The following is a 26865-nucleotide window of genomic DNA, read 5'->3' as shown; positions in this document are numbered from 1 at the left end:
ATTATTTCACTGAATCAATAACTGCAATTCTCATTTTAAAAAAAGTCATGCATTAAAGGGCTAATTTTTATTCAAATTTTTAAATGAAGGTGCTTTACTGAAAGAAATTTATGAGTTATGATGAATGTAGATACGTTTTGAAATTATAAATAACGGATACTTCAATAATACCTTGTGATAATCAAATAAAATATGAAATGCCATGCTTGCAGTTAACAATTTAATATTTAATAATAAATAAATACAACTTAGATCGAATGGCCGTCGCAGCGGCTAGAGAGCGATACAATTAATCAGTTTTAAATGGCAGTACTACTAGCAGCATCACTATCCTCTGCTTCTTCGTCATTGTCTTCGTCATCATCATCCTCGTTGTCATCAATTACTTCCATATCGTCTCGATACTTTGGAATGTACAAATTCGCGCAAGTGTGCTCCCAAATGTTTTTGGGATATTTTTTCAAACTATGCCATCGGTCCTCAGAAACATCGTAGCATTCAACACTGGCTGCGGTATGGCGAAAAATATCGTCTGAACAGAACCCTCCAATGATATAGATTCGGTCCTGCACTGCTACGATCCCGGCGTGATACTTGGGCGTAGGTATTTTGGTGACTTGATGCCAAGAAGGTGTTTTGCTTAGCAAGTCGTAAGAATCGATGGTATCTGCTAACACGCGTTGGCCGTTGACTTCATACCAACCCCCGCAGATGTAGAGCTTTCGATTGATAGTGAACATTGTATGATCAGCTCTTGGGCTGAGCATGTTTGGTAATTTTTCCCATTTTTCGTTGAAGCTGTAATAGCTCCAAAGTGAGCTTAACACACCGCCATACAAGTCAAGGCCACCGGTGATATACAGCGTCGCCCCAAAGGCAGCCCCCGCGTGCTGGGTTCGATATTCGGGCAACGATTCAATGTAGTTCCATTTATCAGCCACCGGATCGTACTGCTCGCAGGTTGATACCGATCGGTCTCCATCGTCATCCATTTCGCTGTTACCGCCAACCGCAATCAGGCTATGCCCAACAACGTTAAGAGAAAACCGACAACGGTCCTGCTGAAGCGGAGCAATCGTTTCCCATTTGTTCTTGATAGGACAGTATCGAAATCCAAATGGGTGAATATATTCTTCAAGCGAAATATCATAACACCCACCGATGACATACAGATGATTGTTAAGAACAACTACCCCAAAATTACTTTGTTTGATGTGAGGGATAGTCGTGAGATATCGCCATTTTCCATTTAGTTTAAAATTTTTGCGTTTCCGCTCATCACATTGGGCACGATCATTCGAGCTTGCGGATGTACCGCTATGCTCTCCAAGGGATTGATTTCTACTCAATTTAATCTTTCCCAACGTGGACTGTCCCTGACCGCTACTGTCTCCGGGAAAACTGTAGGTAATTTCATTGGTGATTCCAGACAGATCAAAGCCACCGATTTTGATTATGGCCAGCTCCAGCCCGCGATAGTTCTGGATTTTGTTCAGCGGTGATATTTTATACTTGATACACTGTAGGTCGCCAATTTTCATGATAAAATCGTAAAGTTCGTATCTAAAAGAAGAGTACAATCGGTTAGGAAAAAATTATAGACATTGGATGTTTCTTAATGACTCACCTGTCGATCCATCGAAACTGAAACTCCTCTGAACAAAGCAAGTTGTACAGTTCCTGCAAGGAGATATCAGTAAAGCGAATGCTGCTACGTATGAGCTGTTTGTAATTAGCCACGGTAAAACTCTCTGCTTCCCCTAAAGCCGGCGGTGTGTCACAGTTCACTTGTATCCAGCGTAACAAAATCCCTAGAACTTCGATTTCCGTACAGGTAACTGGGTAGTCCCCGGCCAGAATCAGCTCAATTTGTCTTTCACTTAACCTAAAGAATTCCTGTGATTTTGAAATCACGTTCAAATGATGGCAGATAAAGCGGTACACTTTGTGGTTCAGCCGTTTCAGCGAGTACATTTCGGATATGATGAGTACGTCTATGTAGTTATCGAGATCGAGCTGCTGATCCAGATAGTTCAGGCAGGCCTCGACAACGGCCTCCAGTTGGATGTAACTGGCCGCAGCAAGCACCTCCTGGATGTTCGCGAGGTTCAATGGCAATTTGGCAGTGTATATGTAGTCCAGCAGCAGTTCCATACCCAACGGAGTTATGTTCTGCAGATTGATCTCGCTCAGGCGAGATTCTCGTGTGTGATCGGAGAACATGGCGCGGAAGTATTCGCTGCATGCCGATAGGACAGCGCGATGGGCCTGAACATGAATTTTCAACACAATCAGTAATGTAACATGAGACCCTACCTAGGTTAATTGTTTTTTTTTTCGTGCAATAGGTATAAGCTTTTTTATTGTTGGGAGATATCGCAACATTTATAAAATTGAATTATCAGAAAAAGTGTCACACTTCAAAAACTGACTGGATTAAAGTTTTTGAAAATGTTTTCCGATTTTTGTAAATACCGATTTTTGAAAATTTTGATTGACAAGACGTGTAAGACAACATTTGCTTCTGTTACCTGGAAAAGTTTCCCATCGGTTCGCAGCGTCACATCCACCAGCACCGCCTTCAGCCGCAGTTCGTTCAGCCCTTTCAGCAATATTCCGGTATGGCTGAACGATTCGAACACGATTCCATTCAATTCTTTCCCTTCGGTCGTTACCGGCACCAGAACCGGTGGCTGCAGTCCGGAACCGAATGTGGAGGAAGATACGTGGACAATATCTGCGGCGGCCATCCTAGGGGAAACCTCTCGGGTTTGTTATCTGCGATGGTTTATTGTTCGGCTGGCAAAACAAGGGTAGCTGATATCATGCGAAGCCTTATTGAGGAATGCATTTGTGGGGCAGAAATTCAGTGCAGCATTTGTCAAACTCACTGAACGACCTGTGAAAATCAAAAGTAATCGGGTACAACTCTGTTTGAGAAGTTTAAGCACAGATTCATCTGTGGTTTAAGTTAAACTTAATGAGAGATTTCTTTTAATCATAATATAGGTTCGTTTACAAAGGCATTTTACTTTTAAAGTTTCATTTTTTCTATATTATTATACTATCCGCGGAAAAGGTCTATGCGGCCTATGCAAAAAAGTGTGAGGAAATTGTAGAAAATATAGGAAATGAAAGTATTGAAAAAAAAAGTTTGAATAACTTTTTGAAATTTCATTCTTACCATGTTGTGATTGTGATATCGTGAGTGTGATTTCGTAAATATATTTGTGTTGGCTAGTAAAATAAAATGAATTGATGCGCTGCGTTTCTCATTAATTTAATTTAATCTATTAAAAAATATTTGAAAGGGGAGTGAAAACAAAAAAAAGAAACATCCCGATCAAATAACTGAACTTCCCACGAATCTCGTGAAAAAACCGTTTCGAACTTATTGGTCATTTTAACAGTTGATTTCCTGAGCTCTCCTTCTGTCCGAAGTGGTCCTGTTATTTCAGCTGTTGAATATATAGGACAAAATCGTTCCGACCACAGGAGAAAAGATTAAGTGTGTGTGCCTAAGGAGGAGCCGTAATAATATATTAATGGAATTATGGAATAAGTAATTAAAATTTCTTCCAATTTTACGAACCCCAAAACATTTTCCCTAGGTGAAATCCCAAGTAATTAAAGAAATTACACTAATTCTCTAGAATAATAAATTATTTATGAGTGAGCAGAAATTAAAATAAAAGATATCTTACGCAGCAAGTTTCTCGAACCCTGCAATGAGCAGAAGCGCACAACTAATGGATGCAAACCAGTTCTTGCCGATTTCAGTTGAATCCAATAACTTGACCAACGTCAAGCAGACGATTTCTCCTTGAAAACAGCAGCAGAGTTGTTTTTGCACGCGATACAGATTTACTCACTTCCTTCTTCAGATCAATTATGCCTATCTGTTAGATATTTCAAACGTGATATTATGCCAAATTCAACAATTGCCGTGACAGTGAAGTAGCTATTAGTCAGTCCAAAACCTACAAACATGTTAACTTTGAGCAACAAGGACGATGACGTTGTGCGGAGTCGATCAAAGTAGGTCAACGACTTCCAAATACGTCAGAAGTTTAAGTTTACCATTTTCAATACGCCGTACGCCAACTGTGACGTTGCATCTCTCTGATTCTATTTCAATAACCATGAATCCCATGAATAATTGCTTACCTTCATTAAAATTAGTCCGGAAACAGCATCCAACAGGTGGTGCAAATTTGCCTTTAGTCTTGACTTCTCACTGCGAATCACAAATCTTTTGCTTTTTCTCAATCGAGCTGTAACTTGTCTGTGCTGCTGCTGTTACATGACGAAGCGGCCACCACGGCAAAACGCGCAGCAACACATCCATCGACCAACGACGAACGACGACAAGCGTAGGTCTCTATGGCAATGGTCTGTCTGCAATGTTGTGCACTCTAAGCCGCGACAACCCAAAACCAAGTTGTTATGCCGCAAAATCGGATGAAACTGGCTCCCGACTATTTTAAGTTCGAGTAGGTTTTCCCAAACATGAGAATAAACGTCCTTTTTGCAACTTAATTTTGGGGCATGTCATGCGGCAGGGATTTTTATGGGATTTTTCATTTCATGAACCAATTATCAAAAGGGATTATACATATTAAATAAACACAATGTGTTTGTTCATAATTCACATTTTATTTTACAAAATGTTTTTTTCACTATTCACTAGCACCGGAAGAAGGAAAACCAGACTAAAATCGTCACTGGAATTGATGACTATCCAGTGCATACAATTAATTTGCGGAACAACCGAAATCATGCCTTGTCAAAAACTTCTCCGGCGATGGGCAGCATATAGGAACAGCGCGTTTCAGCACAAGCTTGAGGCCACCTGGTGCTATCGGGAGTTATCGTTTTCAGTAGGCCGTGAATGGCTAATGCTACGATTGTTCCAGATCGCCATCCACTTCCTCCGGTTTCCTAATGGTTTTTCTACCATCTGAAAATTCGCTGGGTGATGCAAATGATATTCTAGTCGTTCTAGAATACGATTTCTGCATCGACACTCGATAAACTAACGTGTTCTGGAAAGCTGTAAAATAGAATGAATTTAGAATAATAGAATCATATTAAATTAAACGCTTTTTACCATACTTTGTTTTCGGTACAACTGTTTTTTTTTTTTTTGGTTACAAAATGCGGGAGAAAAGGGAAATTTTTTTGGGGTGATAAGTTCGAGCTCCGAACTTTAACTTTGGTGTATTGAGAACACCCCAAAATGAAGAAAGACAGCTGAACTTAAGTTTGGTGCCCTGGCAAAGTCATTTTTGGGTTGTTTTGATTCTGAGTGTGGTCTGTGGATTTGATTCAAGTTTTAACCTTTCCGACGGACGATCGTTCGTTGCGTTGCTTGGTATCACCAGCGATGGGGTCTTTGTTTTCGTTTGCATTGCACTTTTGGGGTTTGCAGCCCCAATCTCTTAAGTGTGTTTGTGATTTCGGCCCGATTGTACGCACACATCGGAAAGATTAACGCGATCGAATAACGAAATTTGAACACGCACACCATTAGCGGATTGTCAAAATTTTATAGCACACACGCTTGTTACGAAAGCCTAATCTTGTTGTTTAAAATCATACAAAGTATTATAATTTTATCGTTTTTTTCACTTGATTGGGATAAAATTAATATTTAGTATTTAATACTATCGAAATCGTGACTCAAAAAAAAAAATCTGGAACACATTCATGCTTGAGTTAACCTAGCAAGCTAAAGGTTAACCGGGGTAACCCAGCTCACTTAAAAATCAAGGACAGCTAAGACGTTTTGATAAATAACCACCATCCGTACAAAGTTGAACAAAAAAAAAGCAGTTTAACAAAAATGACAGAATTTAATCTATACTGGCAGCACTTTTTAATGCCATAATGTTTTTATAGCACTCATGTGTACATTGGAATCGTGTTTCAAAAGGTTGTATGGGATGAATCCTCTATAATAATTTGTCAACCTTTTCAACGCATATCTTTGCATAGTATTGCGGTTACTGGGAAAATTTCTAATCGAGCGACGGTAGCCTTCCGTGCGGTAGGCTAGCCGGAGCAGTAAACACAGTTAAAAAATTCACTCTTACTCACTAATTTCATTGAAAAGTTAAGAAGTAAATTCTTGAATCAATCTTCAAATCATTATTTGGCAAGAGAGGACAAAACATGAAGTCATCGGAATGAAATATTATTATTCTTAGTATTCATTGAGATTGAATTAATTACGAGCGTTAAAATCCCAGACAAAACAAAAAATATTGAACACTATTGAAAACACATTTTTCCATAGCCTGAGAATTAACGAATTTGGCATGACGAAGATTTTTGATGCGATAAATGCGTCTTTGATACTTTATATGCTGGTCGAATTCAATTATGTTGTCGTTAAAATGTAACAAATCGTATATGAGAAGTTAAAAAAAGGAGTTGTGTACGGATAATGATCTATTATAGGAAATAATACCATTCGCATCGCAAAAAATTGGACTGCGCACTCATAACTGCGAAACTTGTGCGATCTGTCAAATCAGTATAAAATCTGTCGGTTTTCTACACGCTAACCGCTTTTCAGTTAAACTTTATACGGATAACTCCGACTGCAAAACATAGCACGAAATCCAACATTCAATGATGATCGCTACCGTGTCGTCGAACTCTAAACTTATTTAAACAACTACAGCGTTTTCTTTTTTTTCGTGAATTTGTCCGCTGATTGACCCCATCGCAAACAGTTTTTTTTTATTATTCATTTTTCCGTGATTTTGACCGCTGATTGACCAAGCTCAAGGCAAACACAATTTTTTGTTTTATAAACAATAGATAATCCGATAATAATATTTGGTATACATGTTTGTTTGACAACTTTTATTAAATCATCTTTAAATGTTTTCCGCTTATTCATCCGATTTAATTTCAGTCGATAAATAATCCTTATGTAGAACAATGGTCATTTTTTTCTTGAATACTGTAATTTTTTTTTACAGTGGTACCCTACGGGAGCCCAAATCAGCTATCGCAGAAATAGAAAAAAAGAGTGGATCAGCAATAGCATTTGTTGTTTGTTGTTGTTGTGTTTTCCGTTTAATTGGCCTGAGGAACGGAGCCTCATATCGCCAGTGCTTGCTTCTTTTTGTCAATTGACATTCGTTAAGTTATGTATGTTTGACGGAAGACCGTCACACACGTAGTCTCGTCATTTTGATGAATTTTAAAATTTCTTTCAGTTTTTCGACGCTGTACGTTTTTGTTGCATCTTTTGTAATTTCGCTCAGTTTGCGGTGATTTTCCCAGTCAAAATGATTCCGAATGTGATTGTATTTTATACATACAAGTAAGGCGTGTTCTGTGGTATTTCTAACTTGGCATATTTCGCATTCTTCATAATCCACTATTTTCATTTTAGCCAACCAGTAATCGGAATAATCATGGCCGGCTAAAACACGGTTCAGCAATCGGATCTCTTCTCCATTGAATTCAGTATCCCAGAACCAAGGTCTGATGGGAAAATTTGAGAAATATTCAAAAAATTTCAATCCCTTCTGGTCAACAAGAGCCATATTCCTGTACCATTGGTTTGTGTCTACTGCTAAATCATTTTTATAATTCCAGATTGCATCGCTCCACAGTAATTTATTTATTACGATTGCGTTTGAACCTACTCCGTCTTTGGCCAAGCGATCCGCGTGTTCATTGCCTGTTATACCGATGTGCCCCGGTATCCATTGTAGGACTGTTCTCGTCTTTTGCAAATTACAACAAATCTCACCGGTCAACTGGTCCCAGTTTTTCTCTGCTTGGCAAGTTAGTAGCAGTTGGCATGCAGATTGGGAATCGGTGAGTATTACGTTTCTGTTTGGTTCTAAATTTGGTATTTCTTTTAGAGCCATCTGAATAGCAATAAGTTCTGCTGTCATGATGCTTGTTGTTTCGTCGAGTCGTAAGCTGATTGTTATATTTGAATCTGGTTCAAAAACACCGATACCACAACCATCCGAAGATTTTGATGCGTCGGTGTAGATTTTTCTCCAAAGGAGATATTCGTTGTTAATATGTTCTACAGTTATTTGTCGCATGGTGGATGGAGACATTTTCTTCTTATTTATTGGAATTCCCGTCACTTGTGGTCGAATGTCAATTTCCAGTGTTTGTTCCATGTCTACATCCTCGTAGACCTTTTTAACTGCTTCTGTGTTTGCCAAGTAGATTTTTTCCATGAACGAGTACATTCTAGATGATTGAAAATCTTCTGTCGGTTCGAGAGATTCGAGTTGTTCAGCCACAACATCTCTTTTCTTGAAATGTTGCGTAATCTTTTTCATGGTGTAGTATTGTCGTTTTAGGGTAAGTGGTTCTTCGTTTGATAGAGCTGCAAGAGTGTTAGTAGGTGTAGTCCTTGTGCATCCTGTGGCTATTCGCTGACATTGTCTGCTGGACACCGCTAACATTTCCTGATAGGATTTAGGTGTGTTTCCGTAGATGGCACTACCGTATGCTAAATAGCTTCCGTACAATGCCTTGTGGAAGAGAACCATTACCTTGGGGTTTGCTCCTTTCTTAATACTCCCGATTATTTTGAGCATGTTTTGGCGATCTTTTATTTTTCTTTTTAGTTCTTTAATGTGAGGACCAAAACTGAGATTGTGATCTATATGGACACCCAAGTACTTGTAGTTTCGAACGTTTTCTATTGTTGACCCCATAACAGTTAGTCGCAGGTCTAGAGGTTTTCGTATGAATACTATTGCTTTTGTTTTATTAGCATTTAGTTGTAGGTTCATTGTCGAGCTGTAATGGGAAAATCGGTCGATGGCTAATTGGGCTTTGGCTTTTGCTTCATTCAAAGATTTTCCTCTCACTATTTTGACGAAGTCGTCTGCAAATTGGACTGTTACAATGTCATCTTCTTCTGGATCGGTATAATGTAACCCTCTCGTGTATAGGTTGAAGAGAGTGGGGGACATAACGTCACCTTGAGGCAATCCCGTTGATACAGTTGAGGTGACTGGACCCTGGTCTGTCATTACAGTCAATCTCCTATTACATAAAAAGTTTTTTATCCAAACTCTTACATTTGTAGGGAACAGCATTTCAGTAAGTGTTGCGTCTAGTTTATCAACATTGACAGCATTGAAGGCATTGCTGAAGTCGAAGAATATTGCAATGTTAATCATGTTCTTTCTTCTGCCATCCATAATGTGGTTTGTCACAAATGCCAAGCAATCTTCGGTTGATTTTTTGGCTCTGAAACCGAATGACAGATTCGGGAGCAATTTATTTTCCTCAGCGTGATTTTGGAGTAAATGTAGTACCGCAGTATTTGCTGATTTGGTTATAGTCGATAAGCAAGATATAGGCCTGTATGATTCAGGATTACTGGGGTCCTTTCCTGGTTTTAAGATTGGGACCACTTTAATCGTTTTCAAATGTTCCGGTAATGTACCGTTGTTAAAATATGAATTTACCTCTATAACCATCTTCTCCTTTACCTTTCTGTCTAGACTGCGTAATAGTTCGTAGGTAATTTTATCGGTCCCGGGTGCTGATCGAGCTTTCTTTTTGTGTATTATTTTGTTCCACTTTTCTATTGAAAGAAGTGGTCGTTGTTCGTCAAGCTGAGGGGCAGGATCAACTGGAGCCGCATACAATTGAGTTGGGCCAAAGTTGTGGATTAGGAATTGACTAGTTTTTTCCTGAGATATCAGTATTTCATTGTTTTTGGATATATTGTTGTGATGGTATTTCAAATTTTTTACCAACTTCCAGTTAGCTCTAGTGTTTCTAGGATCTATGTTTTTCGTTATTTCAGATAGTTTTTCTTTCATTAATAGTTTTTTAGCTCGCAGAAACATCGCATTAGCTTTTAACATTGTTAAAAGATTGGTTTCGTTAGCAAGGCCGTTGTATATTTTTCGACATTTCTGTTTATTTTTGTACAATTCGTCTAACTCTGGGCTCCAGTAATATTTTGGAACCAGAGTACTTGTGAAGCTGTTTCGTTTCACGGATGTTGCTATTAACGATTCTAGATCTTTCAGATTTGTAAAATCATCTGGTGAAATATTCGCTATTTCCTTATTAAGGCTTTTATAATTAATAATTTTTCGATGATTTTTTGAAGATATTTGTGGGATTTCTATTTCTATTACCATATGTGCGGATCCTCCTAAGCTGTGATCCAACACACTCCATACGATCCCACTGAATATATCCGGTGAGCAAAATGTCAAATCTATAGCGCTAGGTGAAAAACTCAATGAAGCTGGTCTGTGTGTCATTGTACCGTCATTTAAAATTAATAAGTTTGTGGTACTTATGAGGTCGTATACCGTTTTTCCTTTTCTATTAGTGCTGTTGCAGCCCCAGTTAGTATTGTGTGCATTGAAGTCACCCCCTATGATTAGACCTTTCATGTTTCTTGACTCATCCAAAAGTTTATTTAATCTTGTCTCTAGTTCATTGTTTGTTATTTTTGGATTTATATAGACAGATATTAGACTCATCCCTTTGCTTGGAATTTCGATTCCTATAGTTTCAAATAAATCATCTGAACTAAGTTGATATATCTTGTAATTATAAGAATCTCTAAGGTAGATTCCAACACCACCACCCGATGAAGTGAGGCGTGGTTGCAAAATTCTGTGATATCCAGAAATATGTAAGGAATTTAAACTATCTTCCTTTGCCCAGATTTCTGCGAGTAGTACAGCGTCATATTTTTTAATATTCAGTTCATGTGACAATTCTATTTTATTTTTAATCAAGCTTTGAATATTGTGTTGAATTAATCGGAACATTTTGATTTTTAGTTTGGTTTGCGACCAGTTGATCGTTGTGGCCTAGAACTTTACTCATCTCTTTTAATACTTCCATTACTACCAGACGTCCATCTTCTATATTAGCAGACATTGCATTTGAAAGGATTGTAAATGATTTGCTCATTACCGTCTTGAAGTTTTCTTTTTGATTTGCCAGGTTTTGTACTTGTTCTTCAAACCGTTTTCGCAATTCCAGATACTGTTGTACTGGCATTTGTTGCAATTGGTCTTCTTCATTGTTCTCCTGCATCCCTGTGGTTTTCCTCTTCTTTGGTTGTGTTTGGGTGTAACTATCCTCTTCGACTAAGTTGATACTTTGTTTCGGTTTTTGGCTTACGGTCTTTTTGCTGTTTTCTCCCCTCTCAACTGAAGGCTCAGTTGCTTTTCTCAGTTGCGTTTTTGTGGTTGGCTTCCCATTTTTAGCAGTTATTGTAGCAAAGCTCTCATAAATAGTTGGGAATTCCCTCCTATTGGATAAAATGTCGAACCCATTTCTAGTTTCTAATTTAAACTCATCGCGAGCTTCCTGATAAGTCAGGTTCTGACACGCCATCAGTTTTTTAATTACTTCCTGCTTACCTCTTTCAGGACATTTAGGGTCGGTCGCTTTGTGTGTGTTTTTGCAGTGCACGCATTTTGTCAGATTCGTGCAGATGTCCATACTATGGTCCTCACCTTCTAGTGAACCGCAATTAATACAGCGCTTCTTACCTTTACAGTTTTTAGCAATGTGTCCATAACGTAAACATGTGAAGCACATTACCGGTTTATTAACATAAGCTTCCACTCTCATGTTGACAGAATAAATTCTAATGGAGTCAGGGAGTTTATTATTTCGGAAAATAACACCTACCTTGCGAGTTGGAATCTCTTTCTTATCCACATACCGATGCATCCGAAAAACTTCTAAAATTTCCTTGGGTGATTCAATTTCACTCTTGAGCTCATCTATATCGAGATCCTCTGGGATACCACTTATAATACCCTTCACCGTAATGAATCCCTTTGGGATGTATGCGATGTAATTTTTAAGAACCAAATTTCGACAATTAATCAGCCTGTTTGCATCCTTCCAATCTACCAAGTATACCAAAACCTTCGAACGACCAAGTTTCCTTATATCCATCACTTCTTTGGAAAAACCGTTTTGCTTCAACATTAAGCCGACAGAAATTTTATTAATGCCATTTTGATTCACATTTACATTCTTTTCCAGATTCTTTTCCATATTCTTTTCCAGATTCTTTTCTACATCCTTTTCTTCTTTCCTTTCCACGATCACTCTATAGGGTCCACTGTCGCCATACTTGTATAAAAACTTTTCAAACCGCCTCTTTCCGCCATTTTGTTTTTCTCTTTGGGTCGATGGACCGCCATTTTGTTCCGTATTAAGCATTTCTCTTCTATCATTTTCATCACTGTCTTCCATCGGTGCCCCAATTGGGGCACCAGGCCCAACACTCATCACGATGCTCCAATAATCAATTCAGTAGTTTATTTGTTTTCGCCGTGAAGAAATTATTCAATGTCGTTAAACTTCGGAACTAATTTAAAATACGCTCTTAGGAGGTTATATTGCCACACGTCTGTTCGCAACGAACACACCCGAACGAATGATAGTAGCATTTCTCGAGGCAATTTTTTTTTATCTCACATGATTTCATCATAGAAAGTATTATTTCCCCTTGAGCATTAGGAAAATACCAATAAACAGTAAATTTCATTCCGGTAACTTAGGCCCCCTTCAAAAAACGTTCAGCACACTGGTGCGGTTCGTGTGACTCGTGTGACTGGTTTTTACTCGACGAATCTGACATTACCAGTTTTGCTTGTCGCCTTTACATTTATTTATGCCGAACACCACCAACCAGTTAATAAATGAATTGTGAAAATTGAATTATTTTTCCTTCGAAACTTTGATGATTAAACACAAGTTGGGTATGTAGACTATGCTGTAAATAAACATTAAGCATGAACAGTGAAACATTTTAGTAGCTCAACATTGCAACGCGATAAGCTTTCGTGTGTGTGTGCATATAGTTCATTGCAACCGAAATCATAATTTTATAACAAGATAAACCTTCATACGTAGGTAGAACGCAATGTATTCCTTCTTTCTAGGGCAACTTGCATCATTGTTCAGCAGGTGATTCATTAGAGGAAATATACCTTTGCCTCTGAAGAGTGGATTAAACGGCGCCATATCCTGTACAGTCGGAACCGTAACATAAGCACAAAAATGAGCAGACTATCGGCCGTGTTTTGGCGATTCTTCCATTGGGGACCGCTCACAGCAATCAGTAAGTAAAATTACTAAATCAAGAAACATTAAAAATTCACGACAGTTACTCTACTGTTTTCTTTTGGGGAGTCAAACGTGTATCAGCAATGATAAATTCGCTTTAGATAAAAAGTAAAGGATTTTTCTGCTTTTAGGTATTATAAAATCGATCACACTAATGACACTTTACATGAATGCCATGTGGTGGCCCCCGAATGTATCGCTCGGGGGCTTTATAAATCAAACCATTTTCGTCGTTTTATCTGCTAGTACCGGGTTCAACTTCGTGCTGGCTTCCTTGACCGGTCCCGGTTTTTTGCCGATTCGCTGGCACCCAAAGGATTCGAAAAATGAAGCACTCCTTCAGTATTGCTCTGCCTGCGATGGGTTCAAGGCGCCCCGATCGCATCACTGTCGCAAGTGCAACAGATGTGTGATCAAAATGGACCACCACTGTCCATGGATCAATCACTGCGTAGGCTGGGCGAACCAAGCTTATTTTACCGCATTCCTGGGATTGGCCGTTGCCGGATGCATTCATGCTACGTTTATTCTGGTCTGTTCCCTGTACGCTGGTCTTCATCGTGATTGGTACTTGTACTACGGACAATATTCCAAAGCCACGGTTCATTTGGGAATGTGGAGTTTGGTTCTGTCGGTCCTGAACGTTGGCCTTGCCGTCGGAGTGATTATCGCTGTCGGGATGCTGTTCTTCTTTCAGTTGCGCGCGATTCTTAACAATCGCACCGGTATTGAAGATTGGATCCTGGAGAAGGCTCGACATCGCCGAAAAGTTGCTGAAGAGGAACCCTTCCAGTATCCTTACGATCTGGGCAAATGGCGAAACTTCCTGCAGGTGGCTAACTGGACATGTGCACCAGTAGGAAATGGCATCGAATGGGCAGTTGCCGAGGGATGTGACCAGTTCACATTAACGGTTAGTTTAGAATAGCATTATAGTAAGTCAAATAATTCTAAAAAGATCCATTTTATTACCACAGCGTGAACAGTTGGAGCAAAAAATGGAAAAAAGAGCACGTACTCGTACGTACACTATCAATCGAGCAATCTCCGGAAGTTGGATCCCGCTTTGGTCTCAAGGTTTCCGAGTTTGTTTGAGCCCACCTTTAACGGACGAAGCACGCATTAAACTTGACGTTGGGGACATTGTTCTTGTCACGAGATGGCGCAAGTTTGTACCTTTTTATTTAAATCAATCTCACAATGTACGAAACATGTCCGGGTTTTATTTTCAGGCACTGGCTGTTTGGCGAAAAAGTTCAAGAACCGATCGACCTGGCTCAATCGAACGGAAACAATAAAAAAGACAAAAAGAAGAAGAAATTGTCCGGTGAGCCAACGGAGGAGGGAACTAAACCTATGCCCAGAATACGTGGCTGGTTCCCTCGGCAGTGCGCCGTCGAGCTAGTGGAAGATGATGACGAAGAAGAGCAGCAAAACCACTTTAACGAGAAAAAAAAGAGTAAATAGTCCTAGAAAAAAAAACTTTCTGCTAGGTGCTTTCAATTGCCAAACGGAGTGGCATCTGCCTTAAGGCCGCCGTTTTACAACCGATACTTGTACACAGAACAAGAGCACACTTCCGCAAAGGCGCTTCTGCAATTTTTAGATTCGTTGTTTGCTGCGACTAACCTAGATGTGACACGAGGAAAGACATTTTTTAATCTGTTAATAAACTTAACTCTCCCATCTTTGTAAGTAACAAAGGTAATACCAAAGTACCAGTTCTTTTGTTTGCTTCAATTTCGAAGGCCATGAAACTTGTCTGTTTTGTACTAATCTCTTGTATCGATGTGGAGTAAAGCCTGTTAAAGACCCGCTAAGGAAAAACAACCACAAGAAAACCGTGCCCTAATCATTTTACCTTTTCTGTTCGATTTTTTTTTTCAGGGATTTTCATCCTATTGGATGATTCATCCCATCTCTGTTCGATTATTAAAAAAAAAATGTTTAAGTACATTTTTAGTTCACTTTCGTATCCCTAAATTGGGAGCCTAATATGTCTATAAGTATAAGGTGATTGAAGCATTAGAGCAAGATCACTGGTGTTGGGGAAAAGTGGTAGAAATTTTGACATTTTGAAAATTTAACCATGCAAAAATGTTTTCAAGATCTTGGGGCGTTGTAGTTTTTACAACACTGTTTCTATTTTAGCCATATGTGATAGAAATATTGCTATTTTTGCATCACAGCATGCGAAAATACAACACGTGTTGTAAAAAAACTAGAAGGTCACAGATCTTGAAAATGTTTTTGCATGGCAAAATTTTCAAAATGTGCCGTAAGTTTCAAAATTTCTACCACTTTTTCCCAACACCAGTGAACTTGCTCTTAAAGTTATTAAAATATGATAAGATAAAGAACGATAAATATTTTCAATTTTTATGATGAATAGTAGTCGAGGTTTTGTCATCACAAAAAAATCCAAATGCTCGTGTCTAAAAAGCTTTAACGAAACACAAATCTTCAGGCCTATATTATAAGTTTCCATTCCATCAGCACTTCTGCCTGCCTTTACTTTTTACCTTCCGGAACGGTTCGGCTCAACCAATCCAGGTACGGTGGGTTGCCGTTTGCTATCGGCACCGTTATGACTTCCGCCACGCTGTACGGATGATTTTCGCGCACAAATTTGCTCAGCTCATCGACACGCTCCGTCCGGGTTTTGATCATCAGCAGCACCTCGTGGTCCTCGTTGATCTTACCTTCCCATTCATAGATAGACGTTAGTCCCGGGATGATGTTCACGCAGGCGGCCAGTTTGCGTTCTACCAGTTTATGGGCCAGTTCCTTCGCCGAAGTATCGTTCGGTGTAGTCACGTAGGCGATTGAGTGAAGGCCAGCTTCATATTTGCTCGTTTGACTCTGACTGGACATGGTTGCAGCCGGTGTTATTACCCTGTAGCGTGGCGAGGCCAAGATATAGTTAGAGATAAGAGCCTTAGAAAATGATCCGAACCGTGCTAAAATCATATTCAACTTTGAGACAAGCAATTGTGAGTTTTAAGAATAAAATAAAATATGTGATGAATCCAAATATAAGTGGAATTTTCTATTTCAACCTTTTTGAAACGAGATCTAACCTTTCCTTGCGGGATGAATTGTTATTATAATAAATGCTGTTGATGGCAAATAGTAATGCAACTGCAACTATCGGAACTGATAATACCACAGGAATGATAACCGTTCGAAGAACCGGCGTTTCTTCGTCGATTTTTTGCATGTTATTCTTTCTAATTGATGGTTTTGTCATAACAAAACTAACACAAGCAAATATTTATTCGCACTTTTGGAAACATGCGAATCGAATTTGGACATTCGTTTTCGCAAAACAGAGAAATCTCTTGTAGTTCAAATTTGAGAATTTGCTTTATATAACCTAGCAAATTGAATCAGTTAAAAAAAAATGCTATTTTTGAGGGTGGATTGGCGAAATTTTTATCAATTTTTTTTTCAATGAAATGTAGTTTTTAGAGCGGGATTAATCTGAACTTCTTTTTTGGAAGCTCATCATTACTCCTTTTTGAGAAGCATTCGTTTTAGTAGTTCAAGTTAACTGACAAATCAATCGAATCCAAACCTACGATTATCATCAGTGTTTTTTGAATGTTTATACTTTACAGGCGCGTCACCGCGGTAATTATTTTCCGGTCATCGTTCGTAAAATCCGGAGAAAGTTTTTTCGGAATAAATAGAAGTTTTGTCCCTCGAATTTAAGTGCGTGATTCCAGTGATTTGTACAATGATACTCTAAATGCAGTACCATCCAGAACGACAGTAAGCATTTTCAATAATTGTGCCAACGTGTGTCCATCCAGTGCAGTGTCGAAACAAAACAAAACCATCGGAAGAAAAAAATGTCTTCGTCGGAAATTTTATTCGTAATCGAAGGGACTGCCATTAATGGGGCCTACATCAACGATATGAAAAGCAACTACATCATCCCAACGTTGGAATACTTCTCGCAGAGCACGGTTGCCGACGATCGGATGGCTCTGGATAGCAACTATGGGACGGATAAGAATGGTAAGCGACCTTGTTTACGTTTTCTTCCGAATAGCTCTTAAATGACAGATCCATGATAACGCCCTAAATGCAAGAGCCAAATAAAATAGGACTTCGAATAATTGCTATTTTTCAGAAACTATAATACCTACCCATTAGAAAACTTATAATAATAAATTTCACAATGTTAACATCAGAAGTTTCCCATAAATTAGATGAAAACGCCGTACCTGGGTACTTTGTTGATTAACTACTGTTCTAAATGGAGAATCTTCACGGAATCCTTTTTGTTTAACGCATTGTTCAGCTGGGTTATCATATCTCATATCAGCAACCATCTACCAAGCAACCCTTACTCCAAAATGAATTCCATTAAATTTTTGTGGAGGTTTGTTAACATTAAGGTAAACAAAACTGATGGTTAGCAGAAAAGCTATTTTACTGAGTCTGGCTAGACCTTCCCACCCCAGAAATATCACATAAATTTTTCAAAAAAGTATGCAAAGCGTGGTCTGTAAATCATCAAGGTGGATAAAAGTTATTTTAACTTTATTATATTTTTGTTTTAATCCTTTGTGGACCATGAAGTGGATTTTTTTTTCTGTGGCATAACGAGATGAATCATCCAACAGGATGAAAATCCCTGATTTTTTTTTCATACCCTAAATGTATGCAATTTGTTTACGGATTGCTACTGAGTTAAGAAAAATATTCAAAAAAATTTTTTTTTATAATGAAATGAGCTTTCCAACAAACTCGTTGAAATTCTAAAAGATTTTAAGATTCAAAAGTGGATTTTTATTTTTGTCTATCGCTTTACATACATATGTAAACTTTACATTGTAAAGTAAAGATCAGTCCACACTTGGCAACGGTTGGGCTCGAGACGGTCTCAATGTCCCCCATTTTATTCGGGAGACAGTGAGACTTTCTCATGTTTCCAACAACAACAACAGACCAAATTGATTCACCTCTGATTTTGGCTTACTTTTTGTGAAATTTAAGCATATAGGTATACGGAAAATTCTCTTCACTCACCTTAGTGCAATTAAAAATAATTTAAAATCTCTCAACTCAAATGCTACAGGAAATATGTACGGTGTCGTTGTCTATAAAACTGCCCAAAGTTTACCCGGTGTATGCTGTACTACTTTCGGTCCGTACAATAGCGCGCACAAGGTCCTGGGCGCTATCGATAAGCTCGAGCTCAGCGGCGGTAAAAGTGAGTCGAGTGCTAATTTAGCTGAAGGTTTGGCAACAGCTCTGGTCTGTTTCGATGATTTTGACGAGCTACGTGAAAATGGCTCAAAGGCACACAAATACTGCATACTGATAGCCGCAAGTACACCTTACGCAATGTACGTTACCGAATGTTATGCCTACGAGAATAAGAACGTTGAGCAACTGGTGGGATTATTCCAGGAAAAAAATATCAACTTGTCGATCATATCGCCGAGAAAAATACCCATTTTGTTCAAACTATTTGAAAAATCTGGCGGGGATTTGAGCTCTAGCAGCACAAAAAACTACTGCAAGGATCCTCGGCACCTAGTATTGCTGAAGGGCTTCAGTTTGAAAGAGCGCCCTGTAAGTCCTCCACCCAATATCAACCATAATCAAGCGGCCAGCATGCCTAGTCCTAATCCAAACCAGCAACAGCAGCAGCAGCAGCAGCAACAACAACAGCAACAACAACAAAATCCCAATAATCCCCAGATGAACAATCCCAATCAAGTTATGATGGATAATGTTAACAGCAACATGAACAATATGGTTAATAATCCCAATCAAGCAGCAATGCGCAACCAAATGGTCAATCCTCAGCAGCAGCAACAACAGCAGCAACAAGTTGTTATGCAGCAACAATTACAACAGCAGCAACTCCAACAGCAGCAGCAACAACAGCAACAACCATGTCGCATGAATTTCTCCCAGCAAGGTCACATGGGTAACAATCAGATGTTTTCGGGTCAGGTACCTAATCAGCAAGGCGTTGGTGGTGAGTTTGAAACGGTTCTAAATAGTTCGAGCAATACGTGAAATTACGCTTTCGTTTTCTTTCCATAGGCATGAATTATCAACAGCTTCAACAACAGCAGCAACAACAGCAACAGCAGCAGCAGCAACAACAACGATGGATGGGTCCGCCACAGGTTCAGAACCGTAATTTTATGCAACCGGGAGGCATGAATGGGGGACCGATGCAACAACAGCAGCAACAACTTCAACAGCAAAATCAAATGGTTGGAAACAACTCGCAATCGAATTCCGTACTAATTTCGCAATTGACAACGCCACCCAATGCCATCAACGTCCAGCAGCAAATGAATCAGTTAAACAATCCGATGAGAATGCCACTTGGCAACAACTGTCTGCAACAGGGTCAACCTCAGGGCCAACAAAATTCCCAACAGCAAAGTCTGTTACAGCAACAACAGCAGCAGATGATGGCTCAACAACAACAACAACAGAACATGCAAAATCAAGGTATGCAGAACCAGATGGGAGTTCAAGGGGGTCCACAAATGGGAGGTGCTATGTTAGGACCGAATCAACATCAACAGCAACAAATGCACCACCATCCGCTACAAGGCAGAATGCCCAACCAACAACCGCAGCAGCAACAGATGGGTGGTCCTGGAGGGCCTCAACAAGGTCAACAACAGCAACAGCAGCAACAACAACAGCAACAGCAAATGGGGGGTCCTGGGCAACAAATGGTTCCCGGTGGTGGACCCGGACAAGCCTCTAATCAGCAACCGCGGGAACGAATTTGGTCCGGTATCTTGGAGTGGATTGAAAAGCCCAACAAAAACGATGCTACGAAAGTCACACGACAGGTTCCGTGCTCCGTTACGGCCAACATACGCGATGGCGAACCAGAAATGTAAGTGTTCAAGTTCATTTATGCGAAATTCGATTAATTCTCATATGTTGACCAATTTTTAACATTATAGCCGGGCAGACAATTGGCCACCAAGGTTAATTATGCAGCTAATGCCAAAGGCACTAGTGGGCAGTGCCGGGGGACAGTATATCAAGGAGTCCAAAACAGTTGTCTTCATACCACAGCCGTGCGAAGCACTGGAAGCTCTCTCGAAAGTTATGGGTTCGGGTTTTGTAAGTGTTTCAATATACCCTTAGTTTTACGCACTGAAACGAACATTTAATAATTTCAGGCCGGTTGTGTACATTTCACCACATCACCAAACTGTGATATTAAGGTGTTGATCTTGTTGTATACGGCAGAGAAGAAAGCCTATCTTGGTTTCATTCCAACCAACCAAGTTGCTTTCGTTGATCGCCTCAAGAAGGTGATTATGCAGAACAAAAATCTGCAGGCAAATCAGCAGGCCGCTGGATCAATGGCGATCCAAGGTCCATCCGGCGGTGGTATGAATCCTCAGCAGCAACAACAAGTTCAGCAGCAGCAACAGCAACAACAGGTACAGCAACAGCAGGTACAACAACAGCAACAACAACAACAGCAGCAGCAGCAGCAACAGGCCAACCAACAACTGATGGGGGGATCGATGGGAGGTCCTGGTCTTGGACAGATGGTTCCCGGTCCTGGTCAAATGGTTCCAGGAGGCATGCAGCAAGGTGGTCCCCAAATGGGTGGCATGGTAAGTTTCAATGTTAAGTGTTAGAAATTTTTTCCTTAACCCGTTCTAAATATTATCTAGATGCAACAAGACCAGTTCAACAACTACAATCAGATGGGAAATCAACAGATGCAAGACCCTAGCATGCAAATGTCCCAACAGGAACAGTATAAGATGCTGTTGCAACAACAACAACAACAACAGCAACAGCAGCAACAACAAAGAAACATGGGAGGTCCAATGGGAAATATGGGGGTAACTTGTTACATTCAATCTTTTTAGCAATTATCACCAATTTTTTTCTTCATATTTCAGATGAATGTTGGCATGCAAAATCAGCGAATGATGCGACCTGTTATGGCCAACAACCCGGGATTGCGCCATCTGCTGCAGCAGCAGCCGAACCCCCAATTTCGGCAACAGATGGCCATGGGCAATCCGAACCCGATGGGACAGATGGGAGGACAGCGGCCGAATCTCAATCCCAACCCGTCGCAGGCACCTTTTGACGATGCAAATTTTGATTTTATGTAAAACTATCTGACTCCAGCTTCGCGAAAGTGAAATCTTTTCTACAAATATTAGTGTTATCCAGCAAAAATATAACGTAAACTTGCATGACAGTTGCATATACTGTGCGGTTGTACTTAAGGTATGTATATTTCACTGTTATCATCCGAAAGCATATTTTGACATCAAGAACGTTTGGGGTTTCGACCGGAATCGATAACCTACTGGGGATACTAACAAGAGGCTGGTGAAATACAAGTATCGGCATATACATTAGTTGAATTAAAAGGAAGTCATCGACTACCTTTATTTCATCCGTAGATTGAATCAACCAAAAGGGTTCTTCAAATGTTCTCAAAGTTTGTTTGTATGTAGTTAAACCCACCAGGCAGTGGCTGATAGGTCTTCTAAACCGAGTCGGTACGGGAAGTCTCAATCGCACATTCAAATATTGTTCATGCTTAACTCATGAACAATAATTGCAGCACTACCAAGGGGTCCATTACCACTGGCTTCGGACCGTTTCATCTCATCTTACTCCCTTACCCCCCTTCCCACAATCAATTTTAAGTTCTGATACAGTAATTTTACGAAAATCGGACTTTTTGGACTTCTACCATTCAAACTGCAAACTGCAATATCTCAGAAACTACGCTACACTTTTTATTGAAATTTTGCAGAGTGATTGTTGAAATATAAATTTAGTATGTCTCTAAAGTTGATAGCACAAAGTAAAAAGTTATGGAAGTTCAAAATCGAAGTGACAGTGCGCGTGCTTCCAATTTCTATACAATTATGAACGATTCTGTAGATGCTGGATTGATTGAAAAAAATATCCAAAATTGGTAAAAAAAGATGGAATAACAAACTTACCTAACAATATGTTGTTTGATAAATCGAATACTGTTTTTCAAAATGTTTTTTTAGAATTAAACTTGATTGTAATCACAGAATACTTCAGTGAATTTTTCGGCGAAAAAAAAAAATGGGTTCTAGAAATTTGAATCAAGTCTTATCGAGCTGAGATTATGTACAGGTTCAGATCCTGTAGAATGTCTGTATAATACCGTATTTGTTTATGCCGAGTGTTTTCCTTTTGATTATAATATTTCTGATGTGTATTGAGATTATTGACATTTTCGAAATATGTCAAATAGCAGTTCTATTTTCTTTCTGAACGATTGAAACAAAATAACGAATATTGACGCTCTCTGGAGCCACAACTATAAATGCAAGCTTATATTCCAACTTCTCCAGATTCACATGAGTTAGTTCTTGTTGAATTGCTTAACGCATCCAGAGGTTGATTAAGAGAACGCAATTGGAAAAAAATGGAACATTCTCTGAGAGCTTCGATTACTCTCTGGAGCCACGATTTTCCGCGTTATTCATCATGCGTTGAAATTTGATTATTGAAAACGACCTTCACAACTCTTGAATTAATTTTGGAACTCTCAGAACGTTTCCAAAAATTTAAAATGTATATAATTAAGTTAGTAATCAAACAACTCTTAGCTCAACCGCATAAACGGAATGCGAAAGCCATGACTTCTACTCTCGATGTGTTTAATTTTCCTCGATGATCGCCTTAAAACTTTAGCTCAGTAAGCGGCATTATGACGGACTACCTTTCTTCGGCTGACCCAGTCCTAGAAATTCTTCATCTGCAAGATTCCGCTGCGCGTCCCATGTGCCACAAATATTTTGCACTTAAATTTTCAAAGCAAGGAACCATCTGGAGGCGATGGATGTTAAGCTACCGTTTGTAATTTCACCGCATTCGGAGTAAATGCAAGGCCGTTGATTTCCCTCTATTTTTCGTTCAGCATTCTAATCCAGGGGTGTGTGGCCCGCGAAGCTTTTTTCAAATTTTAATGCCGTAACTTTTCTCTACAATGGAAAATTTATATGACTTGATCAAATATGCACTTATCTGCATTTGCCCCGCAATCGTTCAGATTCTAAACTTTTTTCTGGCATTTTATGTTTATTATGTTCTGTTCAAGGCGGTCTATTAGCGTAGCGTAATTTTGGAGTACTTTTTATTCAGGATACATTTGTCTTTATTATTTAACTCCTATCACTTTGAAAATCTAAATCCATTAAAGTGAGTCGGAAGAGCAGCCAATTATCGGAAGCTACTCATGATCAAAGTAATTTCGAAGTGCGTTAGTGAAGTTATATTCGTTTCAAGCTAAAATATAGTTACATACATGTGAAAAAACATGCTCAGCAGATAATTTTTTTAAAATTATTCTATCCAATTCGACAAAAAGGCTTGATCTGCTAGCATTCAAATACTAACAAAAAAACTTGAACCAAAACCTTGAGAAATATTTCTTATTTCTAAATATTGACGGAAATTAAGAAGGTTTTATGATTAAGCTTGGGTGAACGATTTTAGATTTTTAATCAACATGAATCAGCCGGCATCAAAGTTACAGACAAAAATTGGGGCTTTTTTGCGATTCGAGTGAAGAGACTTGCGAAATTTCACGTCTTCGTCCTGACTCCAGAAAATGCTTCAGAAAAAAAAGTGTATCGATGAGCTCTAAAGACCAATAACAGTTCATCCAAACGAAAATTTCGAGGCTAGAGAGGCTATTGAATCCAGAAAAACGATATGAAATTTACGAGTCACGTCACTCGAGTCGCAGAACAAGCCCCATTATTAGTTTTTGGTAAAAACAATAGATATCTGAAATTCTGTGATTCGACCCAAAAGGTCTTTGACGATTTTCTGTGATGGTTTTTCAGAAATTTGATTGAAAACTTATAACAAACATCGATAAATTGAATTATTTCACCTTTAATTTGCATTCTACATTACCAAAGTCATATTAGACCTTTAGAAATCCTATCCCAATGATATCTACAAAGATGAAAAATTTATAAAAATCTGGATAAAAAATCTAGAATCAAAAATGTAGTTTTGAAGAAAGTTTTTTTTTGTATGGGTTTATGAGCTACCTGGCTGACCCGGAATAGAAAAACAGATAGGGGGACAGAAGAGGAAAATTTATATGAGAGTAGAATAGCTTAGAGTAGGATAGCGGCAACAGAGCCCGAGGGTTCTGAAGCACCAGTTGAGGGAAGCGTTAAGATAGTGCTCGACGGACTGGGACAATTGGGCCCTACTTGAGCTTCGAGTTAACCCAACCTCCAATTCAACCGAGCAGTAACAGTATGACAACATACGCCAAAGTCTCGATATTATTGTCAGAAAGGTTCACTATCTTACCGTAGTTGAGTTATCCCTACCTGTCACCTAACTTGACTCGATTCAATAACTTTGAATTTATGATCGTTTTTACTCGAGATTGACATAGATTGACTAATAAAACATATTTCCCGAATTCAGAACAAATCATCTAGATAAGAAGCTATCTCTCAATGCAGCAATTATCTAATAGAATTTCGCTAAACACAAATAATATTTGTACCAAATTTTTTTAGAAAATTAAAAAATAAAATAGAGATACAATATTAATTGAACGATCAATATCTTTTGTACTATCATTGACTTATCAAAACAACAGGATATAAACCATAATGCAAATGGCGATACTGTTCTTCTAAAACCTCATTGCTTATTTTAAACAACTTCTCAAAACAACCTTCCTCAATCTTTGGTTTGGTTAAAATTAATGTCAATTTTTAAAACCCCGATATTATTTTTCTTGATGAGTAGGTTCTTGTTTATCAAAATCATACCTTCGATCTTCTACATCCTTATTTGAATTTCAGACATAATCAAGCTATAGATCGAACTATAAAAACAAAAAGTATTAAAACGAGAAAAAACTAGATCAGATGGATTGGGTAATTAAAGATATTTCCCAATGTGTGATTCTTTAGGGATTCAAAATAAATACGCGGCTGGTCTGTAATTATATTAACAATTTGGATATCATAAAACAGAATTTCGAATTAAATGTGTCTATCACTCCAACTTTTGTAATAATTTTACGTTATACAAACAATAAAATAAACAAAATGATTGACTTAATAATCGAACTTAACAGCCGGACCATACTGCTAATGACAATGCAGTTCTTCTAAAATCCCGAACTCTTAACAACTTCTCAGAGCAACTTTCCTCAATCTGTTTCGGATGAAATAAATTACACTCCTATTTATAAATCTCCAATACTATTTTCTGGACTATCATATATCTTTTACTTCATAATTTGAATTTCACACCTAACCAAAAAATAGACAATCTATCAAAAAGTATTGAGACGAAAAGAAAATATTCTTGACAGGAAACTGTCTAAACAGCATCTTGATCCGATTAGCCTCTAGTTGTTGTAAAATGCTTGATTTAAGAATAAGCCTTCGAAATTCATAAACCGCAAATGCATATTTACTAGAGCATTGGGGAGAAGAATACTATTACTTTACCTCGCCTAGTAGCACATTGAACATTGAATACCTAACCATGTGCCAATTGTTAACATCCTCATCCAACTAATTCTTGTACCATTAAATTGCCTATCTAAATTTGGCAGTTATCTTTCATTTACAATACTGTCTATTCTAATCTAGCTTGCGCATGGTGGAAAAGTGGAAATATCAACATTTAAAGGGGCTAATTGTGATATTTCCACTGCGCAATGCTGTTGTTGTCCAACGGAAGGGAGGGCAAGTGTTTCAACTCCCATTCACCTTATCAACATGGATCATCGAAGAAAAAGTATACGATATTGGACTACCTTTTAATTTATTTTCTATGATCTCATATCGAATAAGGCCACGTGCAACCGCCCTCTCAGGTTTATGTTAGTTTAGAGTCTGTTTGCAAACCGTCAACTTCCATAAACACAGTAATGCACGCCGTCGCCGTGACCCATTACAGCCTAGGGTACGGAAGAATGTAGTTTTGAAGATAGTTGTTTAAAAATATGTGAAATTGAACATTTTTCTGTTGTTTCAACCAATGTTCCGAAAATCAATCATTTTCGATCAGCCATGCTTACTGCATTCAGAGCCAAACAATCGAAGCAGTCAATTTTTTCTTCTTCAACCAAATTATATAAACAATCATGCTTGACAACGACGCTTCTGTATTTGAAACATTCCCGCAAAACATGATGTGGTAAAGAAGGACGCAGACTATCAGCAACGAACGTCTCGATGGTGATTGCCTTCCTTGATGGTTTTCAACCTTCTAGGATCACAACTGATATGTATCAGTTCTGAGCGATGCGTTAAGGTCACAATATGATTTTTAAGTTTTCGCTTTCCGTAGAAGAACAAAATCATTCCTAAGTAACCGTAATTAACTGTCCAGCATGTGCTACGGCTTTTTTCAACATGTGGTCCTGGTATTCCTTCAGATTTTCCTTCTGAGACATTAATGATCGTCTATCAACAACGAACATTATCAATGATGCGAGTATAGGCTAGACTGCCCCAAATTTGTATGGGAAATTCAAAACCTGTAAAATGTTATGCGCTGAAGGCTGAAATTGATCCTTGGCCTAGTACAAGATCTCATGCCAAATTTGGGCCAGATCGGATCAAGGGAAGTGGTCGCTCAACGAGCCTGAAGTTTGTATGGGATTTTGAGACATTTTGTTCGGGAGAAACATAAAAAACCAGTTTTTCATCAATAACT

General features: G+C 38.7%; 5 protein-coding genes across 10 annotated transcripts; 2 read left to right on the top strand and 3 right to left on the bottom strand.

The window, feature by feature from the left end:
- Nucleotides 1–213: 213 nt before the first annotated feature.
- LOC129739461 (kelch-like protein 25) lies at nucleotides 214–4409 on the bottom strand. Of its 2 annotated transcripts, none has more exons than XM_055730917.1 (4): nucleotides 4168–4409; nucleotides 2532–2899; nucleotides 1628–2268; nucleotides 214–1563 (listed from the first exon to the last, which is right to left on the bottom strand). In XM_055730917.1, the coding sequence occupies exons 2-4, from the start codon at nucleotides 2748–2750 to the stop codon at nucleotides 300–302; spliced, it is 2124 nt and encodes a 707-aa protein (XP_055586892.1). In that variant the 5' UTR covers nucleotides 2751–2899; nucleotides 4168–4409; the 3' UTR covers nucleotides 214–299. The 2 variants fall into 2 exon arrangements, with proteins under 2 accessions (XP_055586892.1, XP_055586893.1); XM_055730918.1 differs by lacking the exon at nucleotides 4168–4409 and adding an exon at nucleotides 3705–3836.
- A 3073-nt stretch (nucleotides 4410–7482) lies between these two features.
- LOC129760562 (uncharacterized) lies at nucleotides 7483–9029 on the bottom strand. Its single transcript, XM_055758221.1, has 2 exons — nucleotides 7668–9029; nucleotides 7483–7503 (listed from the first exon to the last, which is right to left on the bottom strand). Exons 1-2 carry the CDS (start codon nucleotides 9027–9029, stop codon nucleotides 7483–7485), a joined length of 1383 nt encoding a protein of 460 aa, XP_055614196.1.
- A 3577-nt stretch (nucleotides 9030–12606) lies between these two features.
- Nucleotides 12607–14843, top strand: LOC129739467 (palmitoyltransferase ZDHHC6-like). 3 transcript variants are annotated; one of them, XM_055730934.1, is made up of 5 exons: nucleotides 12607–12761; nucleotides 12945–13123; nucleotides 13260–14041; nucleotides 14106–14296; nucleotides 14361–14843. In XM_055730934.1, exons 2-5 carry the CDS (start codon nucleotides 13063–13065, stop codon nucleotides 14593–14595), a joined length of 1269 nt encoding a protein of 422 aa, XP_055586909.1. In that variant the 5' UTR covers nucleotides 12607–12761; nucleotides 12945–13062; the 3' UTR covers nucleotides 14596–14843. The 3 variants fall into 3 exon arrangements, with proteins under 3 accessions (XP_055586909.1, XP_055586911.1, XP_055586910.1); XM_055730936.1 differs by having other exon boundaries at nucleotides 12618–12761; nucleotides 12920–13123; XM_055730935.1 differs by having other exon boundaries at nucleotides 12621–12761; nucleotides 12916–13123.
- Nucleotides 14844–15564: 721 nt separating this feature from the next.
- On the bottom strand, nucleotides 15565–16348 carry LOC129739476 (divalent-cation tolerance protein CutA). 3 transcript variants are annotated; one of them, XM_055730946.1, is made up of 2 exons: nucleotides 16188–16348; nucleotides 15565–16024 (listed from the first exon to the last, which is right to left on the bottom strand). In XM_055730946.1, exons 1-2 carry the CDS (start codon nucleotides 16346–16348, stop codon nucleotides 15640–15642), a joined length of 546 nt encoding a protein of 181 aa, XP_055586921.1. In that variant the 3' UTR covers nucleotides 15565–15639. The 3 variants fall into 3 exon arrangements, with proteins under 3 accessions (XP_055586921.1, XP_055586922.1, XP_055586923.1); XM_055730947.1 differs by having other exon boundaries at nucleotides 16209–16348; XM_055730948.1 differs by having other exon boundaries at nucleotides 15565–16104; nucleotides 16209–16327.
- A 403-nt stretch (nucleotides 16349–16751) lies between these two features.
- LOC129739460 (mediator of RNA polymerase II transcription subunit 25) lies at nucleotides 16752–21386 on the top strand. The gene is made up of 7 exons (XM_055730916.1): nucleotides 16752–17151; nucleotides 18218–19129; nucleotides 19198–20017; nucleotides 20088–20250; nucleotides 20310–20756; nucleotides 20817–20990; nucleotides 21051–21386. Exons 1-7 carry the CDS (start codon nucleotides 16983–16985, stop codon nucleotides 21267–21269), a joined length of 2904 nt encoding a protein of 967 aa, XP_055586891.1. The 5' UTR covers nucleotides 16752–16982; the 3' UTR covers nucleotides 21270–21386.
- Nucleotides 21387–26865: the final 5479 nt, after the last annotated feature.

The sequence above is a fragment of the Uranotaenia lowii genome, chromosome 1 (assembly GCF_029784155.1).
Source record: "Uranotaenia lowii strain MFRU-FL chromosome 1, ASM2978415v1, whole genome shotgun sequence".
Classification (NCBI taxonomy): domain Eukaryota; kingdom Metazoa; phylum Arthropoda; class Insecta; order Diptera; family Culicidae; genus Uranotaenia; species Uranotaenia lowii.
The sequence above is the reverse complement of the archived record's forward strand: the minus strand, read 5'-3'. Positions and strand labels throughout refer to the sequence as shown.